Raw genomic sequence first — 22,892 nt, 5'->3', positions numbered from 1 at the left:
TCATATTGAGGCAGAGTTGACATATAAGTGGTAGGGCATATTGGTCCCCAGAGCACCTGAGTGTGACTTTAGTGATCCCTGAGTGCTACCAGGTCTCAGCAATGTTGGGAGTGGCCCCACCACAGCAGCAACAACAAAAAGATGTCACAGTACTAGAGAGGTAGGTCCACATGCTTTGGGTGAAGGAACCCTGGGTTTGATCTCTAGGCTCAGTATGTTTCCATGGGCACCAAGTTGGATGTGGTCCAAAAAACCAAACAAGGGGGCTAGAGTGATAGCACAGTGGTAGGATGTTTGCTTTACACACAACCAATCCAGGACAGATGATGGTTTGAATCCCGGCATCCCCTATGGTTGGTTCCCTGTGCCTGCCAGGAGCAATTTCTGAGTGCAGAGCCAGAAGTAACCACCGCCGCCGGGTGTTACCCAAAAAGCAAACACACACACATACACACACAAAAACAACAAACAAACAAAAAAACCCCAAACCCAAAGATGTGTATCCAATGAGTGCAGAGCCAGGAGTAATCCCTGAACACTACCAGGTGTGGCCCCAACTTATCTTCCCCAAAATTTGTGTCCCAGAATGATCAAATCTAAGGAAAAACAAATACAATGAACAGTTTTTGCTTGCCTTTTTTTTTTTTTTTTTTTTTTGGTTTTTGTTTAGTTTGAGGGGCTGTTTCTCAGGGAACCAGTGGAAGTATGGACTGGCCCGCTTCCTGCACACCACCTCTAGCAGGTTGAGTTATCTTCACAGCCCCAGCTAATGAGAACCTGAAAGAAAACTGATGCTCTGTGGAAACACAAGTGAATATTTTTGTTTTGTTTTATTTTGGGGTCAGACATCAAGGTACAGGGGGTCATTCTTCACTGTGCACTGTGGGTCATGTGGAACTGGGGATTGAAGCTGGAACTTTCACAGGCAAAGTAGTTGTTCCAATCCTTTGAGCTACCTCCTCAGAATTTATAGTCTATAATTTTAACTGCACAAGGGTTTGTTGGCTAATAGTCCTGTTTAGTTTGCTGCTGTAAACTGCTGCTTAGTATCCAATTTGAGGTGTTGAATGAATGATACCTTGTGGATCACAAGGGTGGGGTCAAGCCTAGAACAGATGGACTGAGATGGGAGACTTTTTTTTTTTTTTTTTGGTTTTTGGGCCACACCCAGCGGTGCTCAGGAGTTACTCCTGGCTGTCTGCTCAGAAATTGCTCCTGGCAGGCACGGGGGACCATATGGGACACCGGGATTTGAACCAACCACCTTTGGTCCTGGATCGGCTGCTTGCAAGGCAAACGCCGCTGTGCTATCTCTCTGGGCCCGAGACTCTTTCTTTTCTTGTTTTTGGGTCACACCTGGCTGTGCTCAGGGGTTACAGTTGGCTCTACACTCAGGAATTATTCTTGACAATGCTTTGGGGACCATATGGGATACCAGGGATCGAACCCCTATGAGCTTCGAGTAAGACAGTGCCATAACCACTGTACTATCACTCCGGAACATACTAGAAAAAGGGATGTAGGTAAAAAAAGGATTGCGGGTGGAGAAAATAGTACAGCAGGTAGGGTGCTTGTCTTGCATGCAACAGACCCACGTTTGATTCCTGACATCCCATATTGTTCCTTGAGAATGGCCTGGAGTAATATCTGAACGTAGAACATCTCTAGGTGTAGCCCCAAAACAAAACAAAAAAATCCCAGGATGTCGAGGCCAAAGGGATAGTATAGGGGTTAAAGCATTTGCATTGTATACAGTCAACTTTGGCTTGATCCCAGCACTTTATAACCATTTCCCTGATCACTGCCTAGTGTGGCTTAAACTCACCCCAAACCGAGCAAATTAGAACACAAGCAAACAGAATATCCACTGTAACCTTAGCATGCAGAGCTGCTTTTGCTCCCAAGTCATCAACACGCAGACGTGTACTGAAAAATGAAAGTGTTCAGGCTTGAAATCCTGTGACTGCTGGGAATGCTGAGCATAGGATAACCTCCTCAACAGTGGAAGAGAACAAGGTGTATCTTGGGCATGCGGGGCCTCTTGCAGACGTATGAAATGACAATTGGTGCCAGGGAAGCAGCAAACAAATCACCGCATTCCCTCAAGGCCAATGCAGAGGCAGTTTTACAGAGAGCCCTTTTTTGTTTTCCTTTAGGGCCACAGCAAACAAATAAACTGTGCTCAACGCTTACTCTTGGTTCTGCATTCAGGGTTTACTCCTGGCGGATTCAGGAAACCATATGATATGGTGGGATTGAATCTGGGTTGGCCGGGAGTAAGGCAAATGGTCTACCTCACAGAGCCCTTCTTTTTTTCTTTTGTTTTGTTTTCTCTTCACAGAGCCCTTCTAATCCCCCCTCCCAACCCTAGTCCCTGAGTTTCATCCGTCCATGGACCAGATAGCCTAGAAAGGGAAGAGGCCAGCTCCCACATGCTTCTCCAGCACCTCCGTTCTTCTCCCAAACCCATGGGAGCAAGAGTAGAGAGGGCAAGTGACCACAAACATTGACTAGGGTATTTTTCAGATCTTTTATTAATAATAAGGCATATGACAGTCACCCCTGAAGCCAGGGCTCTATTTCTGTGGGTGAGTGAATACACTCTGGAAAGCATTGGATTAAAAAGCACAGCCAACAGCGAACTTGGAGCCGACTCCTGTCCTGCCCATAGGGCTTCTGCCAGCTGGTTCTGAAGCCCTGTGTGTCCCCCATGTAGGGCTGGCAACTTGACCACCTGCTGTCCCAGGCTCATCCACCAACCCTCCTCCATGAGGTCTCTATTTGCCTCTATGGGTGAGATATGAGTAGGAGGCAGGGCCAGAGAACTTCCTAGGAGAATTGCCCACTGGTTTCTGCTGGCTTCTAGAACAGGAAGGGGCCCCCAATTGCAGCTCTCCCTCTGGTCTGTCCACACTTGGGGCCTGAGTGTCGTGTCAACCTGCACACGCCTATGGGGCTTCCTGCAGCAGACAGGAGGGAGAAAGGGGGAGAGACAATTCTGTCTCTTCTAGTCCTCCCGCCAGAAGATCTGGGGCATGGAGATCTCTCCTTTGGCAGGTAGTTTGAGGCAAGGGGACAGGAGGACAGGAAGCCCAAGGAGCTGCTCCCAAGTCATAAGGCTGAGAAGTCTGGGACTGCTGAGGTCTGACTCCCAGTTTCAATTATGCTGCATCAAGAATTCTGTTCCAAAACTGGGGCTGGAGGTGTAGCAGTCTCTGCTTGCTTTCCAGGAGGGCAGGAAAGGAGACTCCAACCCCCTGTGCCTAAGCCCTTCCCCCAGCTCACTGAATATCGGGGGAGGACAAACCTTATTTCCTTATCAGACACTCAGCTGAGAGTCAGTGAGTCAGCCAACCCCAACACTCAGAACCTTTTATCTGGGGAATCTTCAAGCACCCCACAAACAATTAAGTGTCATTATCTCTGGATTCTGGAAGAGAGGCAGGCTTTGGGAGTGCTGATGAGTTACTAGGGGAGAGACAGGCAGGCCACCCAATGCTCTTGGAATTGGGGGTCTGGCTGTGGCCAGTAGGATATCGTGAGGTTCAGAGGGAGGGGCACGAGAGCTATTGCTATAGAGCCAAAAGGGGACAAGGAGGGCATAGCTATGGCTTTTAGAGGGCAGGAGGGTGGACAGATGACTCCCCCCATCTCTGTGAAAGGGCCATGAAATATCACAAAGCCACACTGTTCCCCCAAAAGTGTGGCTGTGACATAGAAAGATCTGGGGAGCCTCCTCTGCAGGAAAGAATCCTGTGCTCCCCCTCCTGATCTCAGGGTGAAAGGAGAGAGGTTTCCCTCACAGGCTGCATGGGATGGAAGGGGTGCGACAGGATGATGGGGGAGGGCGCGAGTCACACTCAAGGGGAGACAGATGGCAGAGGCACAACCAGAAACTGAGTGGCTGGGCAAGGGGGTGGGCAGAGACCCAAGGCCATCACTGGGGTTCGAGTTGAACAGGAGCGTGCTGTGTATCTAGACCTAGGCCATCAGGGTTCCAGCAACCACGCAACCCACAGCAGGCCTGAGACAGGCAGTCAGCTGGGAAAGGCCAAGCAGGCTGAGGCTGAGCCCAAGGGGTTTTCTGCCCAACTTATGGAGTGAAAGTGGCTCTAATGGAGCGGTCTGAATCTTCCTTATGGGAAGGGGTCCTCCTAGAATCTCTCTCCCCAGACACCTGGGTGACACAGCACTAGGTCCAGCCAGCCTTGGGGGGTTTGTGAGGAGGAGGCCTCTCCCCCCTGGGCAGCCCCACAGGCACTTAGGATGTGATGCAGGACCCTCAGAGCAGGGAGGCCTTGTCTGGGAGCAGTGGCAAGTGTGCTAGGGGGTTGTCTTTCTGGTCTGGGTTGGAATGACAAGCTGCATTGCAACAGCATTTCTGGCTTTTGGTAGTGAAGGGGTCCAGGGAAGGGGAGGCATACAGGGCGTCAGCCCTAGTCCCAGGCAGCTGTTCCAGGCCCTCCACCTCTCCATTCCCCAAATGGGCATAGGTCACCCACTGCTGTCAAGTTTGATTGGAGGGGGCAGTCCTGGAGGAGGTCAGGCTGGGCAAGAAACTGTTCCTGTTCCCCAGCTATATATCAAGCTTTTCCCAGAATCAGGTTCTCCTTCCTGCCCTGCGTGCAGCCAGCTCATTAGGAACCTGGACAGAGTTAGCACCAATAAACAGGGCTGGGAAAGCTACTTTTGGGCCCCCTCCAACAGACTCATGGGACAGCCAGAAGATTCCACCTTACTCCTTTGCACAAGCACTGAGGCAGTCAGTCCCCCTGCGAGAGAATCCTGGTTCTGGCGCTGGTGGGGAGGGGAGTGTATGGGAGCTCCCTTCCAAAGTGCAGCCCCATGGGAAGGTGGGGAGACAACTTAGAGGGCTGAAGCGCATGCTTTGCATGCGGGAGCCATAGGTTTGGTTTCAGCACTTCGAGATCTCCCAACATTTGGAGGGGAAGGACTTCCCCTCCTTCAGTGAGCTGGGAGTCCCCGACCCTAGCCTTTGCGTGACCCAAAACCAGCCAAAGGGCAACAGTAAACCAGAAGTGCCAACTTCCACGAAGCCACTTTTTCCTCCCAGCTCTTGAGAGAGGGTGTCTTCTAAAGTGTGGGGTGCTCACCTGTACGGACCTATCAGTGGGGTGCAGGAGGGAAGGTCAAACCTCATGCCCAAGCCTCTCCACCAAGGCAGGCTCGGTGGCAAGGTGCAAGGGCAAGTGGGTCGGGTAGGTAGCCGTGCGGGGGGGTGGGGGGACTGGAGAAGGCGGAAGGGGGTGCTGAAAGGCTCGGGGGTGCCATTGGGCGTCTCAGCCTCCTCTCCCGCCTTCAGATTGTCAGCGTGCCCGGGGAAGGCCGTGCCAGGCCCCTCAACCCCACCCCAGCGGCAGGCTGGGGAGCAGATAAGGAGGGCAGGCGAGACCTCGCCACGAAAAAAGTGCATTGGCCTGGCCGCGAGGAGGTGCAGCCTCGCGGGAAGGGGCTCTCGAAGCTTCGGGAACGTCGGGAGATACAAAAGCCGGAGGGGTTCCGATCCACGGCGGGGGAGCTAGGGTCGCCTCCGCCGCGCCCTGCACCCCTAACCCGGGTCCGCGCCGGCCTCCCCTGCACGCCCCGTTCCGCGGGCCTGGGGCCTACTCCGAGTCCTCGGGCGCACCGGGGCTCCGGGGCACCTCCGAGGGGCTCCGGCAGGGCCCGGGCTGCGGGCCGGCTGGATCCGGGGGCTCCTGGGGAGGCGGCTGGCGCGCGCTGCGTGCGCCGGGCCGCGGCGGCCTCCGAGCGTAGAGGAAGAGCGCGGGGTCGGGCATGGCGTCGGGGTCGTCGGGGTCGCCGGCCGCGCGGTCCCAGGCAGCCCAGTCCCGGCCCGGGCCCGGGCCCTTGGCGGCGGCCTCGGCCACGGGGGCGGCGGCGGGAGGGCGACGGGCCCGGGGCGCGCGGCGGCGGGGCCGGGGCTCGGTGCCGGCGCCGGGCCGCGGGGCCTGCAGTCTCTGGCGCGCCGCGTGCAGCTGGCAGGACAGGTAGGCGGCCGCCTCGGTGTGCTTCTGCAGCTCGGTGCCCAGCACGGTGGCGCGGTGGCTGCGGCGGCGCAGCTCCTCCAGGAAGCGGCGCTCCTCGGCGCGCAGGCTGCAGCGCAGCGCCGACACCAGCGCCTCCCGCTGCGCCACCTCCCGCCGCAGCTCCGCGTTGGCCGCCGTCCGCGCCTCCAGCTGCGCCTCCAGCTCGCGGCACTTGCTCTCCAGCTCCCGGGTCGCCGCCTCTGGAAAGGGGGACACAGAGCCAACAGCTGACGGCCCCCCACCCCCACCCCTGGCCGGACCCGCTGTCGAGGTGGCGGAGCCCGGCTTCACGCCCTGTGACATTCTCTCTCAATGCCCAGAGGGGCCTTTAGCATCTGTGTGCCTTCCCCCAACTTGTTACTGCTTTTACTGAACGCAAAGTTCTCCTTGAACCAAAACTCTCCCCCCTTTTTTGGGGGGCGGTCTAATGGCAGGGGAGAATCCTCAGCAATTCTCAGGGCTTACTCCTGGCCTTGTGCTCAGGAATCATTCCCGGGGAGGCTCAGATGACCATATGGGTACCAGCGATTGAACCTGGGTAGGCCATGTGCAAGGCAAGCACCCGACCCACTGTGGCCCCTACAGCTCTTTCTCTTGGGCAGTTAGCCTATGTGTTTTATGACAGGCTTCTGGGTTAGGGTGGATAAATAAAGCATCCCTCATGCAGTTTTACAGCAACCACAAATGAGAATGAGGTTGCATGTGTGATAAGTGCTGGAGACTACAGACTTCTATTAGGAAGGTTTCACTAACGACAGAGCAAAGGGAGCTGGGATCTGAAGGATCAGTAGCGCATAGGGGAGACCAGGATGCTTCCACCAGAGGAAGCAATGGTGCAAAAAAGCCTCCTGGCAGGAGGAGCATCAAGACCAAGGGCCTACAAGAACAGAGTGTGGAGGGAAGGAGAAGTGAAGAAGTGCCTTGATCTTGATGTTTACGTTGTCACATTGCTTCTTCTTCATCATCATACCGTGTTTTTTTTTTTTTTTTCTTTTGTTTTTTTGGGCCACACCAGTTTGATGCTCAAGGGTTACTTCTGGCTAAGCGCCCAGAAATTGCCCCTGGTTTGGGGGGACCATATGGGACGCTGGGGGATTAAACCACGGTCCTTCCTTGGCTAGTGCTTGCAAGGCAGACACCTTACCTCTAGCGTCACCTCACCGGTCCCCGTGTTTTGTTTTTTTAAATTTGTTTTATTCATTAAATTTCACATTTGCCTTACATGCAGAAGGACGGTGGTTTGAATTCTGGCATCCCATATGGTTCCCTGAGCCTGCCAGGAGCGATTTCTGAGCATAGAGCCAGGAGTAAAGCCTGAGTGCTGCTGGGTGTGACACAAAAACTGAAAAAATATACATATATATTTTATATAAATTTATATAATAATAGTACATATATAGAATGATATCACTTCTATGTGATCTTTAGACTAACTATAAGAGGTGCAATGTTTTAAATGGGAATTGTCTAGAACACTTTAGGCCTCGAGTATTCTGAGAAGGAAAGAAACTGAGTGGAGGAAGAGAAATACAAATATGAAAGGATGGGGGATGCAAGAGGTCTCAGGTGTATTAATTGTGTTAAGGACAGTACTGGGGTCGGAGAGATAGCACGGAGGTAAGGCGTTTGCCTTGTATGCAGAAGGACAGTGATTCGAATCCTGGCATCCCATATGGTCCCCCGAGCCTGTCAGGAGCAATTTCTGAGCATAGGGCCAGGAATAACCCCTAAGCACTGCTGGGTGTGACCCAAAAATACCAAAAAAAAAAAAAAAAAAAAAAAAAAAAAGGACAGAACTAAATATTCAATACAGAGTCAACAACATTGAAATCATGAGATCCAAACTTTAACAATCAAAACTTAAAGTGGGAAAAAAAAAAAACAACAAACTTAAAATGGGCCTGTTGTGCTGACAGATTGAGGGCAAGAGGTCGTGGCATGGGATGCACTCTGGGAACATTGATGAAGAGAGGTTGATACTGGTGGTGAGATTGGCCCTGAAATCTTGTATGTATAAAACCTAACTATGAAAAGCATTGTAAATTACAAAAATTTAAAAAAAATCACTCCTGGTAGGTTTGGGGAATCATATGGGATGATGAAGACTGAAACTGGGTCAGCCCAGTGCCCAGAATACAAGAGCCACCCACCATGTGGGAGAAATTATTCATCCAATACCCCTCAGATAAGGGGCTAATATCCAAAATATACAGGGCACTGACAGAACTTTACAAGAAAAAAAAATCTAATCCCATCAAAAAATGGGGAGAAGAAATGAACAGACATTTCAATAAAAAAGAAATACAAATGACCAAAAGGCACATGAAAAAATGTTCCTCATCACTGATCATCAGGGAGATGCAAATCAAAAATGATGAGATGCCATCTCACACCACAGAGATTGGCACACATCACAAAGAATGAGAACAATCAGTGCTGGCAGGGATGTGGAGAGAAAGGAACTCTTTTTTTTTTTTTTGGTTTTTGGGCCACACCCAGCGGTGCTCAGGGGTTACTCCTGGCTGTCTGCTCAGAAATAGCTCCTGGCAGGCACGGGGGACCATATGGGACACCGGGATTCGAACCAACCACCTTTGGTCCTGGATCGGCTGCTTGCAAGGCAAACGCCGCTGTGCTATCTCTCCGGGCCCAGAAAGGAACTCTTATCCACTGCTGGTGGGAATGCTGCCTAGTCAACCTCTATGGAAAGCAATATGGAGATTCCTCCAAAAACTGGAAATTGAGCTCCCATTTGACCCAGCTATTCCATTCCTAGGGATATACCCTAGGAACACAAGAATACAATACAAAAACCCCTTCCTTACACCTATATTTATTGTAGCACTATTCACAATAGCCAGGCTCTGGAAACAACCAAGATGCCCTTCAACAGACGAATGGCTAAAGAAACTGTAGTACATATACACAATGGAATATTATGCAGCCATCAGGAGAGATGAAGTCATGAAATTTTCCTATACATGGATGTACATGGAGTCTATTATGCTAAATGAAATAAGTCAGAGGGAGAGAGAGAGAAGCAGAATAGTCTCACTCATCTATGGGTTATTTTTTTTGGGGGGGCCACACCCAGCGATGCTCAGGGGTTACTCCTGGCTGTCTGCTCTGAAATAGCTCCTGGAAAGCACAGGGGATTCGAACCAACCACCTTTGGTCCTGGATTGGGGTTACTCTTGGCTATGCACTCAGAAGTCGCTCCTGGCTTGGGGGACCATATGGGACACCAGGGGATCGAACCGCGGTCCATCCTAGGCTAGCTCAGGCAAGGCAGGCACCTTACCTCTAGCGCCACCATGCCGGCCCCTCATCTATGGGTTTTAAGAAAAATAAAAGTCTGGGGCTGGAGAGATAGCATGGAGGTAAGGCGTTTGCCTTTCATGCAGAAGGTCATCAGGTTCGAATTCCAGCGTCCCATATGGTCCCCCGTGTCTGTCAGGAGCAATTTCTGAGCATGGAGCCAGGAATAACCCCTGAGCACTGCTGGGTGTGACCCAAAAACCACACACACAAAAAAAAGTCATTTTTGCAACAATCCTCAGAGACAATGAGAGGAGGGCTGGAACTTCCAGCTAACTTCATGAAGCTCACCACAAAGAGTGGTGAGTACAGTTACAGAAATAACTACACTGAGAACTACCATAATCATGTGAATGAATGAGGGAACTGGAAAGCCTTTCTAGAGTTCAGGTGGGGTTGGGGTGGGATGGAGGGAGATTTGGGAGATTGGTGATGGGAATGTTGCACTGGTGAAGGGGGGAGTTCTTTACATGACTGAAACCTAATCACAATCATATTTGTAATCAAGATGTTTAAATAAAGAAAAAAAGAAAAAAAACAAACACTGTCATAACAAGCTAAAAAAATAAAAAAAAAATAAAAAAAAAAAAAAGAAACTGGGTCAGTCCCTGTGCAAGGAAAATGCCCTATTTGCTGTACTATCTCTCTGGCCCCATCCCCCTTTCTTTTTAAATTTGGGTAGGGGGAGTTTGGCCAAATCTGGTGGCGCTCACAAGTTACTCCTGATTCTATGCTCAAAAAATTGCTCCTGGGGCCTGGAGAGATAGCATGGAGGTAGTATGTTTGCCTTGCATGCAGAAGGATGGTAGTTCGAATTCCAGCATCCCATTTGGTCCCCCATGCCTGCCAGGAGCGATTTCTGAGCATAGAGCCAGGAGTAACCCTTGAGCGCTGCCAGGTGTGACCCAAAAAAAACCCAAAAACCAAAACCAAAAACAAATAAAAAAAAAATTGCTCCTGGCAGGCTTGAGGGACCATAAGGGATGCCTAGGATCAAACCCAGGTTCGTCTCAGGTCAACCACCTGCAAGGCAAAAGCCTTTCTACTGTGCTATAACTCTGGCACCCCCTTTACTTTTTTGGGGGGGTTGGACCACATCGGTGGTGCTCAATGGCTACTACTGTCTCTGCACTCAGAAATCATGCCTGACAAGCTTGGGGGGGACCACATGGGATGCCGAGGATAGAATCCAGGTCTGTTCCAGGTAGACTGCATGCAAGGCAAATGCCCTACCGCTGTGCTTTCACACTGGCTCCAGCTCCCTTTACTTTTAATGACATGATGACATGTTTTCTGAGTTCCTTTCCGTATGAAATGATGTGCCTTGCACTTGAAAACAACAGGCAGCTCTTAGTTCCAGTTCCTGAAGATTATATAATGTAGCAAATAACATTTCAACAATGCAATCCCATCATTAAAATACTTTTTGTGGTTTTTGGGGCCGGGGGTGGCGCTAAAGGTAAGGTGCCTGCCTTGCCTGCGCTATCCTTGGACGGACCTCGGTTCGATCCCCGGTGTCCCATATGGTCCCCCAAGCCAGGAGCAACTTCTGAGCGCACAGCCAGGAGTAACCCCTGAGTGTTACCGGGTGTGGCCCAAAAACCAAAAAAAAAAAAAAAATACTTTTTGTGGTTTTTGTTTGTTTGTTTGTTTGTTTGTTTTTGGGCCACACCTGGCTCATGGGTTACTCCTGGCTCTGCACTCAGAAATCGCTCCTGGCAGGCTAGGGGAACCATATGGGATGCTGGGAATTGAACTTGGGGCCATACTAGGTCAGCTGCATACAAGGCAAACTCTCTATTACTGTGTTATTTATCCAGCCCTAAATTTTAGATTTTTTTTTTTAAATTTTAGATTTTGGTTAAAATAACAACTTACAGGGGCCGGTGAGGTGGCGCTAGAGGTAAGGTGTCTGCCTTGCAAGTGCTAGCCAAGGAAGGACCGCGGTTCAATTCCCCAGCGTCCCATATGGTCCCCCAAGCCAGGGGCAATTTCTGAGCACTTAGCCAGGAGTAATCTCTGAGCATCAAACGGTGTGGCCCGAAAAACCAAAAAATAAATAAATAAGTAAATAAAAATAACAACTTACATCTGATCCATTTTTTTTTCCTTATGATTTTTGGGTTATAGTGGTGGTGCTCAGGAGTTACTCCTGGCTAGCAGGCTCGGGGAGGGGTAGGGGGGGACCACCTGGAATGCCAGGCATCAAAACCTGGTTGGCTGCTTGCAAGGCAAAAGCACTATCTGCTGTGCTACTACTCTGGCCTTGCTCTTTTTGTTTGTTTGTTTGTTTGTTTTTGGGTCACACCCGACGGTGCTCAGGGGTTACTCCTGGCTGTCTGCTCAGAAATAGCTCCTGGCAGGCACAGGGCACCATATGGGACACTGGGATTCGAACCAACCACCTTTGGTCCTGGATTGGCTGCTTGCAAGGCAAACGACGCTGTGCTATCTCTCCGGGCCTGCTCTTTTTTTTTCCTTTTTTTTTTTTTTTGGTTTTTGGTTTTTGGGCCACACCCGGCGGTGCTCAGGGGCTACTCCTGGCTGTCTGCTCAGAAATAGCTCCTGGCAGGCACAGGGGACCATATGGGACACTGGGATTCGAACCAACCACTTTTGGTCCTGGATTGGCTGCTTGCAAGGCAAACACCGCTGTGCTCTCTCTCCGGGCCCTTCCTCTTTTCTTTTAGTGCCATATCCAGTGGTTCTTAGAGGCTACTCAAGACTTGTGTTTCAGACCTCTGTGAGATCTATGTTCAGAGATCATTCCTGGCAGTGCACAGGGGACCATGTATGGGGATGGGGATTGAATCCAGGCTCATCACATGCAAAGCAAGTGCCTTACCCACATACTATCTCTCTGGCCCCTTCAATTTTGGGGGGTGGAGGAACTCTTGGCTCTGTGCTTAGAATCTCTTGGTAGGGTTTAGGGGATCATATATGGTGCTAAGGACAAACCTGGGTTGGCTGCGTGCAAGGAAAGAACCTCTCCAGTCTCATTGATTTTTTTCTTTTTATTACTTTTGGTTTTTGGGCTGCATATGGTATTGTTTGGGGCTTATTCCTGGCTATGTACTCAGGGATCATCCCTGATAGGGCTTGATGGAAAATATAGGGTGTTGGGGCTCAAACTGGGATCAATTGTGTGCAAGATAAGCAAGCACCCGACCAGCTGTACTCTCTCTCCAGCTCCTTAATATAGTATTTATTAAGTATACAGTTAAGAAACATTAAGGATGTTTGCATTGTTGTGTAACAGATTACTAAAACATCTTGCAAAACTTGAAATACTATACTCATTGAACACCATTAACTCATTTCACCACCTCCCTCATTTTATGGATGTAGTAATAATCTGTAAACAATTATTTTGCTACAAGCTCAAGAAGTCACACTTTTTATCAGGAGAAGGAGGAGTTGCTGAGGAGTTGCTCTGGACTATGTTCCTAAATGTCAATCCCATTTTACCTTGTGTTGCATCTTTTTTTTTGGGGGGGTCCAGACCTTTTGATGCTCAGGGGTTACTCCTGGCTATTTGCTCAGAAATTGCTTCTGGCTTGGGGGACCATATGGGATGCTGGGGAATCAAACCGAGGTCCATCCTAGGTGAGCCACGTGCAAGGCAAACACCCTACCACTGCGCCACCACTCCGGTGCTTGTGTTGCATCTTGACATTCCTTCTTATACAGTACAAGGTCACTGAACATGAAAATAATTTTTGTGGATTGGAGTGATAATATAGTGGGTAGGGAGTTTACCTACACATGGCTGACCCGGGTTCAATTCCTAGCACCAAATAAGTTTCCCCAAATCCTACTAGAAATGATCTTTGGTCACAGAGCCAGGAGTATGCCCTGAATATGTGTGCTATCCCCTCCCCCATCATATTTTTTTGAAGAAGGAAGGTCATGGGAAGGAATTATTCTAGGTGAATTTTCTGGCTGCAATTTTCCCCTTGCTTTCATTTCCCCACTTTAAACAGAGGACAAGGACACTATGTATGGCGGAGCAGATTGTTCATTGCAGTTACAGGTTGATGAAACAAATGGAGCTGACATGCTGCACTCTGCTTGCCAAGGTCTTCTAGACTGTCCTTATGTCTAGACTTAGGTTCTACTAAGTAGTGGGTAAGAGCCGACATATTTTGAGCTCCTGGGGAACCTCCCCATCATTCATCCTTCATCCTTCTCTTACCTTGCTGATGAGATTGGGCATCTCTCATCTCCAAGTCATGGGTCAGTTCTGGAGGGGAGAAAGAAAAGGCAATATGTTGTGTGTGAGAGAGAATGAGAAAGAAGAGAGAGAATCAGGACATCAGTGCTTAGTAAAATTATCCATGAAGATTCTGAGGTTGAATTGTCTGGTTATAAGATCTGCGACTGAACCTAATGTTTTCTTTCTGACTTTTGGGTCACATCTGGTGCTTCTAAGGTTTATTTACTCCTGGCTTTGCTTTCAGGAATTACTCCATGAGGATCAAACCCAGGTGAGCTACATACAGTACAAATACTCTACTTGCAAACAATTATGGCTTCAACCTCTGACTTGCTTTTGTTTCTGGGGCTGGATGTGCCCTTTCTCAGAGACACTATATAACTTTACCATGCCAACCGCTCAAAGCCGTTTGGAGGCCCTTTCTTGCACAGGGTGCAGGGATTTTAGAGTTCAGTTAGTGGAAGTAGGAAAGCTGGTGTATCCTGGGTTGCTCGGAAACAATGGAGGGTGGTTCAGGGAAGTTGGCTTTTTACTAGCAGGCATACGATTTCCCCACTTCCATAGCCACCATTGCTGACTGTTTTATCTTTTGAATCTCAGTCCTGCAGTTTTCCCAGACCAGGCCGTCAAATTCACAAGGTCAGAAGGGCGTCAAAGACAGCGCCACCTGGTGTTCCATAGCCTGCATACGACTTGGTTTGTCACGGAAGAGGCGGGGCAGGGCAGACAAGGAGGCCACCCATTGCTAGCGCAGCCAATTACTTCTGGGCCTTGGCATCCTCCAGCCTCTGTCTGTGACTGAGAAACGCCCTCAGGAGTACCAGTAGATAGCTGCGAGAATTGCAGCTTTCACTGAGAGGTCCGAGCCTAGGGGAGGAGGAAGTAGTTCTGTCTGGGACTTTGGTCCTCGGTCCAGCCGTGCCCAGAGGCAAACCTGCGCCCTGGGGAGGGATCTGCGGCTGAGTGCTTCACCTATGTGAGGGCCTGGACGTCATCATTGGCACTGCAAAAACTAAGTCAGAAAAAAAAAAAAAAAAAAAAAGCAAGGGCCGGAAAGACAAGACTGGGGTCAGGTGTTTGCTTTGCACACAGCACACCTTGTATGTTCCCCAGTATCAACTATGTTGCCCCAAGCACTGTCATGAGCAAAGAGCCAAGAGTATCTCCTGGGCACTCCTGTGGCCCCAAACCAAAGTCAAAACAAACAAGCCTAGAACGGTTCACAGAGACTGGGGGCCCCCAGGTTTTCGAGAGAATGGGGTTTGCTGGGGGTGCCTACATGGAGGAGCCAGCTGTTGCTAGGTGAGCAGGATACTGGGCTTTTGCTGTGACCCAAGTCTGAACCTCCTCAGGCCCTGGGGCCTCTGGGAGGACTCTGCTCCCTAAAGCTTTCTTTGACACCTCCTCCAAGGCCCTGTGATGAAGCCCCAAGGGTCTTGGACTAAATTCAAGGATGAGGCACAAGGGATTTCAACACTGTCACCAACTCCCGTGAACTGGTTTCTCCTCAGCCATTAGTCACAGGAGTTTCAGCAGGAGACAGAAGCAAGCTGGTCTCCACTATTCCATCCAGCAAATCTCCCTACTCATCTTCTGGCCACAGCCCACCCTAGCTGTGTGCTCAGAGGACAGATACACTGTGTGATCATGATAGCACTTTCAACCCTCAGCTTTTCCATCTGCAAAATGGGGACAAAATACCACCTCACAAGGACCTGTTACTCTGCCAGGATTGAACGAGAGAAAATAAACAGCCCGGGGCTGAGCTAGTGCTATACGAACAGGGATAGTTCTTGTGATCCTCCAGGTCACCTCACACCCAGAACATCTCCTTTTTCTAGGTCAACACCCCCTTTAGTAGCCCCTGTCTAGAGTTTTTCTACTCACCTTAGCTCCTGCTTCAATCCTCTTCCCAGATTCTGGATCCTTCTTAAACCTCTTTCATACTTAGCTTTGATTCTATTTGGTTTCTTGCTCTGGGAGGCAAGTACTTAGGGGCTACTCCCAGCTCCACTTTCAGCTTTCAGCTTGGGGGTTGCTTCTAATGGTACTCAGAAAACTGTATAGTGAGAGTGGGCAAGAAAGGGGTGAGTCTGACACGCCCTAATAACTCACTCTTAGGCGCAGGCTGAGGGGATTGTATGGGATGCCTGGGATCAAACCCAGTTCATCTGCATGCAAGGCAAATGCCCTACCTGCTGTGCTATCACTCCAGCTCCTAGAAATCTCTTTTGCCTGCTCTTTCTCCTCACTCTGCAGCCACTGTAAGGAAGGGCCCTATTTAGTCAATTCAGCTCCAGAAGTGATTATTCCCGGCCAGCCCAGAGATATTTTTATCTTCTTAATCAATAACCAAGTGACTGCAGGCTTATATCCATCTGAGAAGGATGGGGGCTGAGGGCTCTCAGTTCCTGCCTAATACATTTTTTTTTGCTGGGCTGCCCCGAGTGAAAGGAACTAGGGCAAAGCAAAGAGAAATGAGAGGGAAACTACAGAATCACAGGCTCTGAGGGAGTGGGCACCTCACATTTTGTTCATGTTCTGATTGCAATAGAAAAAGGTGACATCAGGCAGAGGTGGGCAGCCCTGGGCTGTTGTCCAGTCTTGGGGGAAGATTGCAAACAGTCTGGCTTTGGGCTGTGGCAGCTGAATAAATGTGTAGATGGAGCCAGAGGAGGCTGTGGAGGCTGGGAGTCAGCACTTCTGCTTCTGTGCCTCTGAGGAAGGAGTCAGATTAAAACTCTGTGCATTAAAACCCTGTGGGCTTCTATATCCCTTTGGGGAAGCCAGAGCCTCTGTGAACAGCGCTGCAAGGGAGAATTCTAAGCTTCTTGGAGAGAGAATGTGTAGAAAGCTACAAAGACAGACTTGAGTTTGGGGTTCTGGACTCTAATTCTGACATTGCCATAGTCTAAGTTCTTGCTGAGGTTCAGTTACCTGCTTGTCTGCTGAGTTTTTTATTTTTATTTTTTTAGTTTGTTTGTTTTTGTTTTTGGGTCACACTTGGCGATGCTCAGGGGTTACTCCTGGCTCTATGCTCAGAAATCACCCCTGGCAGGCTCAGGGGACCATATGGGAGGCCAGGACTTGAACCATTGTTTGTCCTGGGTTGGCTGTGTGTAAGGCAAATACCTTAACACTTTTCTATCTCTCTGGCCTCCTTATTTTACTTTTATTTTTTCCCTTCTGCTGACCTCCACCTTTTATGCTGTTAGAAATGGAAGCCCAGCTATAATACATGCACAGCATGTATTTTACACTCAGCCACATCCCTGGCCCCAGTTGACCTGCTTGTCCATTCCAGCTGAGACATTCTATGAGTCTTGATTTTAAAGCCTATATTTGTAGCTGACCTGGGGAAGCATTTGAATGACAGTCAAGCCTCAGAAAGAGCCAGGCATTTAGAGTTCAAAAGCAGAAAGTCTGTACCTGGGACTTAGTTACATTCCTTCTACCTTCCTCTTTCTGTTTAATATGAACATTGTTGCCAAATTCTTTCCTCCAATCTTGCCTCCCACTAGTCCTCGCCTTCCCTTCCCTTTCACCGCTCTGAAACTTCTCATCAGCCCCCTGACAAGTCAACCTGCCTCCCTCTCTCACCAATTTATCTGTACAACTAACATCCAGACTGAGAGTGTCTTTTTTGTTTGTTTTTTTTGGGGGGGGACCAGCCCTAACTTTGCATTCAAGAATGACTCCTGGCAGGCTCGGGGACCATATGGGATGTAGGAGACTGAACCTGGGTAGGCTGTGTGCAAGGCAAATGCCCTATTCACTGTGCTATTGCTCCAGCCCCTTTAAATTCCACCCCCCCCCCCACTACTTTTGAGTTGCTTTTAGCAATCACCCTCCTGGTGGTTCTGGGTATTGAACCTGAATCAGCTGCGTGCAAAGCAAGAGTCCTAGCCATTGAACTATGTGTGTGGGCTCTCAGACAGTTTCTAAATGTAGTAAGATGCTGCTCAAAAACTGTCAGCAGCTCTCTCCTACCAAGGACAGGCCGGACTTTCCCAGTTGTCCTGGTATTTGTCAATGTCATCCACAATCTGGCTTTAGTTGTATTTCTCATTATTTTTTTTTTTTTCGCTTTCTTTTAAGGGAATAGCTACACCTGGAAATTCTCAGGGATTCCTGACTCTGTAATTAGAGAGATTAAACCTAACTAAGAGGTTCATAATAGAAGACATTAATATGAACAGGAGCAATGGGAAAATATGCTACAAATATGTTTGTACATTCTGTGCTATTTACTGAAACTAAGATAATATAACATCAAAAACAAACAAACAAACAAACAAACAAAAAACTAAGCCTCCAGGGGCCGGAGAGATAGCACAGCAGCATTTGCTGTGCAAGCAGCCGATCCAGGACCTAAGGTGGTTGGTTTGAATCCTGGCATCCCATATGGTCCCCGTGCCTGCCAGGAGCTATTTCTGAGCAGACAGCCAGGAGTAACCCCTGAGCACCACCGGGTGTGGCCCAAAAAACCAAACAAACAAACAAACAAATAAACAAAAAAACTAAGCCTCCAGCATGCAAAGCCTATACTTAGCCCTTCAAACTATCTTTTCCATTCCCCCATGAGTTTTCTTTAGCACAGCTTCACTTCACTTAAATCAAATTTGTTTGCTGGTTTTTGAGTCACACCCTGCTGTGGTCAGGGCTTACTCCAGGCTCTAAATCTAAATCTAAATCTAAATCACTCCTGGCAGTGATTGGGAACCATACAGGATGCCAGAGATTAAACCCACTCTACTTGCAATAGCATTGCCCTAGCTCCTCAAATCAGATTTCTGAGTATGGCCCGAGGTAATTAAGGTTTACTCTTTTTTTTTTTTTTGGTTTTTGGGTCACACCCGGCGGTGCTCAGGGGTTACTCCTGGCTGTCTGTTCAGAAATAGTTCCTGGGGGCCGGGAAGGTGGCGCTAGAGGTAAGGTGTCTGCCTTACAAGCGCTAGCCAAGGAACGGACCGACCGCGGTTCGATCCCCGGGCGTCCCATATGGTCCCCCCAAGCCAGGGGCGATTTCTGAGCACATAGCCAGGAGTAACCCCTGAGCGTCAAACGGGTGTGGCCCAAAAACCTAAAAAAAAAAAAAAAAAAAAAAAAAAGAAATAGTTCCTGGCAGGCACGGGGATCATATGGGACACCGGGATTCGAACCAACCACCTTTGGTCCTGGATCGGCTGCTTGCAAGGCAAACGCCGCTGTGCTATCTCTCCGGGCCCTTAAGGTTTACTCTTAGCTTGATTCACTTCCAGCAGGGCCTGTGGACCATATGGTACTGATACTCAAACCTGCACCTCCTGCATACAAACCATGCACTGCAATGTTCAAATCTAAATTTTAGAGGAACTTTTAATCTTCTGGACTTTAGCACAGTGTTTCCTTCTTTTGGAATGCAGTTTCTATACTTATTTCTTATTCTAGTTCTACCTATCTGAATACCAAGGAGTATTTAGCTCCCTCCTTTGGGAGCTGGGAGGCTGAGTTCCAATCCTCCGGTTCTCACACTACACATGGTATCTGTCCTATGGGACCTTTTGTTTTTGGTGTTGGATTTTGGGCCATACACGGCCAAGCTCAGGTTTTACTCCTGGTTCTACATTCAGAAATTACTCCTGTCAGGCTCAGGGAATATAGGGGATGCCAGGGATTGAGCCTGGATTGACCACCTGCAAGGCAAATACCCTACCCACTGTTCTAAAGGGCTCTGGTCCCTTTCTTTGTAATTTTTTGTTTGTTTTGTTTTTGGTCACACATGGTAGTGCTCAGGGTTAACTTCTGGCACTCAGAGATTTCTTCTGGCAGGGCTCAGGGGAGCATATGTGATGGAAGGGATCAAATCCAGGTCTGCTGCCTGCAAGGAAAGCACATGTGGGACTTGCTTAATATCTGCATCTCTTTTTGTTTTGTTGTGTTTTGGGGCTATACCCAGCAGTGCTCAGGGATTACTACTGGCTCTGTACTCAGACATTACTCATGGCAGGCTCGAGGACTATATGGGAAGCCAGAAATCAACCCAGGTCAGTCATGGGCAAGGCAAATACTCCAGCCCCAACTGCCTGCATATCTTTTTTTTTTTTTTGGTTTTTTGGGCCACACCCAGCAGTGAAGCTCAATGGTTACTCCTGGGTCTGTGTGCAGAAGTCACTCTTGGCAGGCTCGAGGGACCATATGGGATGTGGGGGATTGAACTTGAGTCCATCCTGAATCACAGTGTACAAGGCAAATACCCTATTGCTGAGCTATCACTCCGGCCCCATATCTGCATATCTTTTTTTTTTTTTGGGGGGGGCCACACCCGGTGACACTCAGGGTTTACTCCTGGCTATGTGCTCAAAAATCGTGCCTGGCTTAGGCACCGGAGGATCGAACCATGGTCCATCTTAGGCTAGTGTGTGCAAGGCAGATGCTTTACCGCTTGTGCCACCACTCCAGCCCCATATCTGCATATCTTTTTTTTTTTTTTTTTTGGTTTTTGGGCCACACCCAGTAACGCTCAGGGGTTACTCCTGGCTATGTGCTCAGAAGTTGCTCCTGGCTTGGGGGACCATATGGGACACCGGGGGATCGAACCGCGGTCCATCCAAGGCTAGCGCAGGCAAGGCAGGCACCTTACCTTTAGCGCCACCGCCCGGCCCCATATCTGCATATCTTAATAGTACTTGTTGGTTGGGAGCACCTCCCCAGAAGGCTGAGGGAAATCTTTCTATTTTATTTTGCGTTATTTCTGGGCTACACCTGGTGGTGCTCAGGGCTCTGTGATCAAGGGACCATATATAGTAGTAAGAATCAATCCCAAGTCAGCTGCATGCAAGTCAAGGACCTTATCCACTGTACTATCTCTCTGGCCCCAGACTTTAGGGGCTTCTTGAGGGCTGGGAAGTTAAAATTTGGACATCTAGTACAAAAGGAATGGAATTCTCTGGAATTAATCCAGATTTCCTCTGTGGTCTAATAAGAACTATTTTCTCTGAAACTTGTACCTCACTGCCTGCCTTCCCTGGACCCCAAGACTTAAATTTCACCTCCTTCCAAAGGAGGTGATGAACATTCACTTGGCAGGATTATGGGGAGGCTGAGAGAGGCTCCTGATGGGTATCCCAACAGAGACAGCACCTCTAAGGCTAGTGTCCCACCCCCGCCCCTCAACCTCACCTGAGCAGCGTTTCTGCAGCCTCAGGATTTCCAGGTGCAGGTCCCTCAGCAGGGCCATCTGCTCCTTTTTCAGGAAGCTGATGTGGCGTTGCACGCTCTGGATCTGATGCTCCAGGGACACTGTATCCATGGCAGCCCTGGCCTGGGCCCCACCTGGGGAGAACGACAAGGTGAACCATACCTTCTGGACCCATCTGCCCTCCCTGTCTTCTTTTTTTTTCTTCAGTTTTTGGGCCACACCCAGTAGAGCTCAGGGCTTAAGCATTCAGGGATTACTGCTAGTGGTGCTCAGGGGGGATCATATATGGTGCTGGGGACTTAACCAGAGTCAGCCACATGCAAGGCAAGCTCCTTATCCACTGTATGATCTCCCCAGCTTCCCAGAATTTCTTATTTATTTATTTATTTATTTTTGGGACCACACCTGGCAGTGCTCAGGGTTATTCTTGGCTTTGTGCTCAGAAATGGCTCCTGACAGGTTCAGAGGACCAAATGGGATTCCCGGAATTGAACCCCGGTCTGTCCTGGGTCAGCCATGTGCAAGAAAAACGCCTACTGATGTGCTATCGCTCCAGCCCCAGAATTTCTTTCTTAAGGGGTAGTTTGTAGTGTCATTGAGGGGATATGGCTTGGTGGGGAATCTCAGGCAGGTCTACCTATGAACCACACTTTATAGTCTCTGCCTACAGGAGGCCCTTTCTTCATCTTCCCAGGTTCACCTTAATTCAACCAACAAACAAGGCCTTTTCTTTTAAAGAGGGTTGTCCTTTGGCTTGTGGGAATCACTGGTTACATTAACTGGCCATCATTCATTGTTTAGGAACTTTATACATATAATCTTACTTCTGCCAACCACTGTGCAGTAAGTATTACCACTCCCTTTCACAAAGAAACTAAGACCAGACAAAAAGGGACTTGCTCCAGTTCATGTGGTCTGTAGATGGTGGCAGATCTAATTCTGGGATTCAAACCACCATCTGTCCTGGATCGGCTGTGTGTAAGGCAAATGTCCTATCGCTGTGCTATCTCTCTGGCCCCAGTTCTGATACTTTTGGCCATTTGTTATTCTTTTGCTGTTTCTTTATTTCTTTATTTTTGTTTTTTGTTTTTGGGCCACACCCGGCGTTGCTCAGGGGTTACTTCTGGCTGTCTGCTCAGAAATAGCTCCTGGCAGGCACGGGGGACCATATGGGACACCGGGATTCGAACCAACCACCCTTGGTCCTGGATCGGATGCTTGCAAGGCAAACACCGCTGTGCTATCTCTCCGGGCCCTTGCTGTTTCTTTATATCCCACATATGAGAAAGATTATTTTTCATTGTGGATATGGTAACACCTATACACATATAGATGAATATAGCTAAACTCCTGAAATTATAAATTTTAATGTAGTTGTAAATCAACGACAAATTATATTTTCATTTTTACAGGTACATAATTAATGGTAGACGTTATACTGATAATCATTAAATTTACATGAAATATATAAATCCTACAAATGTACAATGTAGTAAGAATGAGGGTATGAGGACTAGAGAAAAATCTAAAGAAAAATATTAATAATTGATTTGCCTATTTGCTTATCATGAAGTCATTCAACTTATGTGTATATATGCATGTGCAAGTCTCTTTGGGCCACATTGGTGGTGCTTAGGGCTTACTATTGGCATTGTGCTCAGGGATCACTTCTGGCAAGGCTTGAGGACCATATGGGTTACTGGGAACCTGGTTTGATTGCAGCAAAGCAAACACCTTACCCATTGTACTATCTCTCAGGCCCCTAATCCCTTTGTTTTTGTTTTTGAGCCACATAAAGCAATGCTCAGGGCTTATTGCTGGCTTTATGATCTTTACTAAAGAATCACTCCTGTTATGGCTTGGGAGGACATATTGGATGCTGAAGTTAGCCATATGCAAACAAGTCAAGGGCCTGACCCACTGCCCTATATCTCCAGCCTCTCATTATTTATTTATTTTCTGGGTCACACACAGAGATATTTAGGGTTTACACCTGGATCTGCACTCAGGAATCACTTCTGGAGGTGTTCATGATGGGCTACTGGGAACAGAACTAGGGTCAGTGGCATATATAAGGCTAGTATCTTTTCTTTTCTAGGTTTTTGGGTCACAACCGGTGGCGCTCAGGGGT

General features: G+C 48.8%; 1 protein-coding gene and 1 long non-coding RNA gene across 2 annotated transcripts in view; both read right to left on the bottom strand.

Annotated features, from left to right (window-relative positions):
* Window positions 1-22,892, bottom strand: part of LOC126021746 (uncharacterized) — a 103,970-nt gene that overhangs the window by 40,628 nt on the left and 40,450 nt on the right. The gene's annotated exons all lie outside the window — the stretch shown is intronic.
* Window positions 5,285-20,938, bottom strand: CCDC92B (coiled-coil domain containing 92B). Its single transcript, XM_049782628.1, has 3 exons — window positions 20,743-20,938; window positions 13,561-13,608; window positions 5,285-6,247 (listed from the first exon to the last, which is right to left on the bottom strand). The coding sequence occupies exons 1-3, from the start codon at window positions 20,870-20,872 to the stop codon at window positions 5,625-5,627; spliced, it is 801 nt and encodes a 266-aa protein (XP_049638585.1). The 5' UTR covers window positions 20,873-20,938; the 3' UTR covers window positions 5,285-5,624.

The sequence above is a fragment of the Suncus etruscus genome, chromosome 1 (genome assembly GCF_024139225.1).
Source record: "Suncus etruscus isolate mSunEtr1 chromosome 1, mSunEtr1.pri.cur, whole genome shotgun sequence".
In the NCBI taxonomy this organism is placed as follows: domain Eukaryota; kingdom Metazoa; phylum Chordata; class Mammalia; order Eulipotyphla; family Soricidae; genus Suncus; species Suncus etruscus.
This window is presented reverse-complemented; position numbering and strand designations above follow the sequence as displayed.

Bases quoted from the DNA above. Each gene is read 5' to 3' on its own strand.
- CCDC92B (XM_049782628.1), bottom strand. From the start codon at position 20,872: ATGGATACAGTGTCCCTGGAGCATCAGATCCAGAGCGTGCAACGCCAC. The intron at 13,609-20,742 runs GTGAGGTTGAGG...TCTCCCCTCCAG, and splicing joins GCTGCAGAAACGCTGCTCAG to AACTGACCCATGACTTGGAG. The intron at 6,248-13,560 runs GTAAGAGAAGGA...CCCCCTTTCCAG, and splicing joins TGCCCAATCTCATCAGCAAG to AGGCGGCGACCCGGGAGCTG.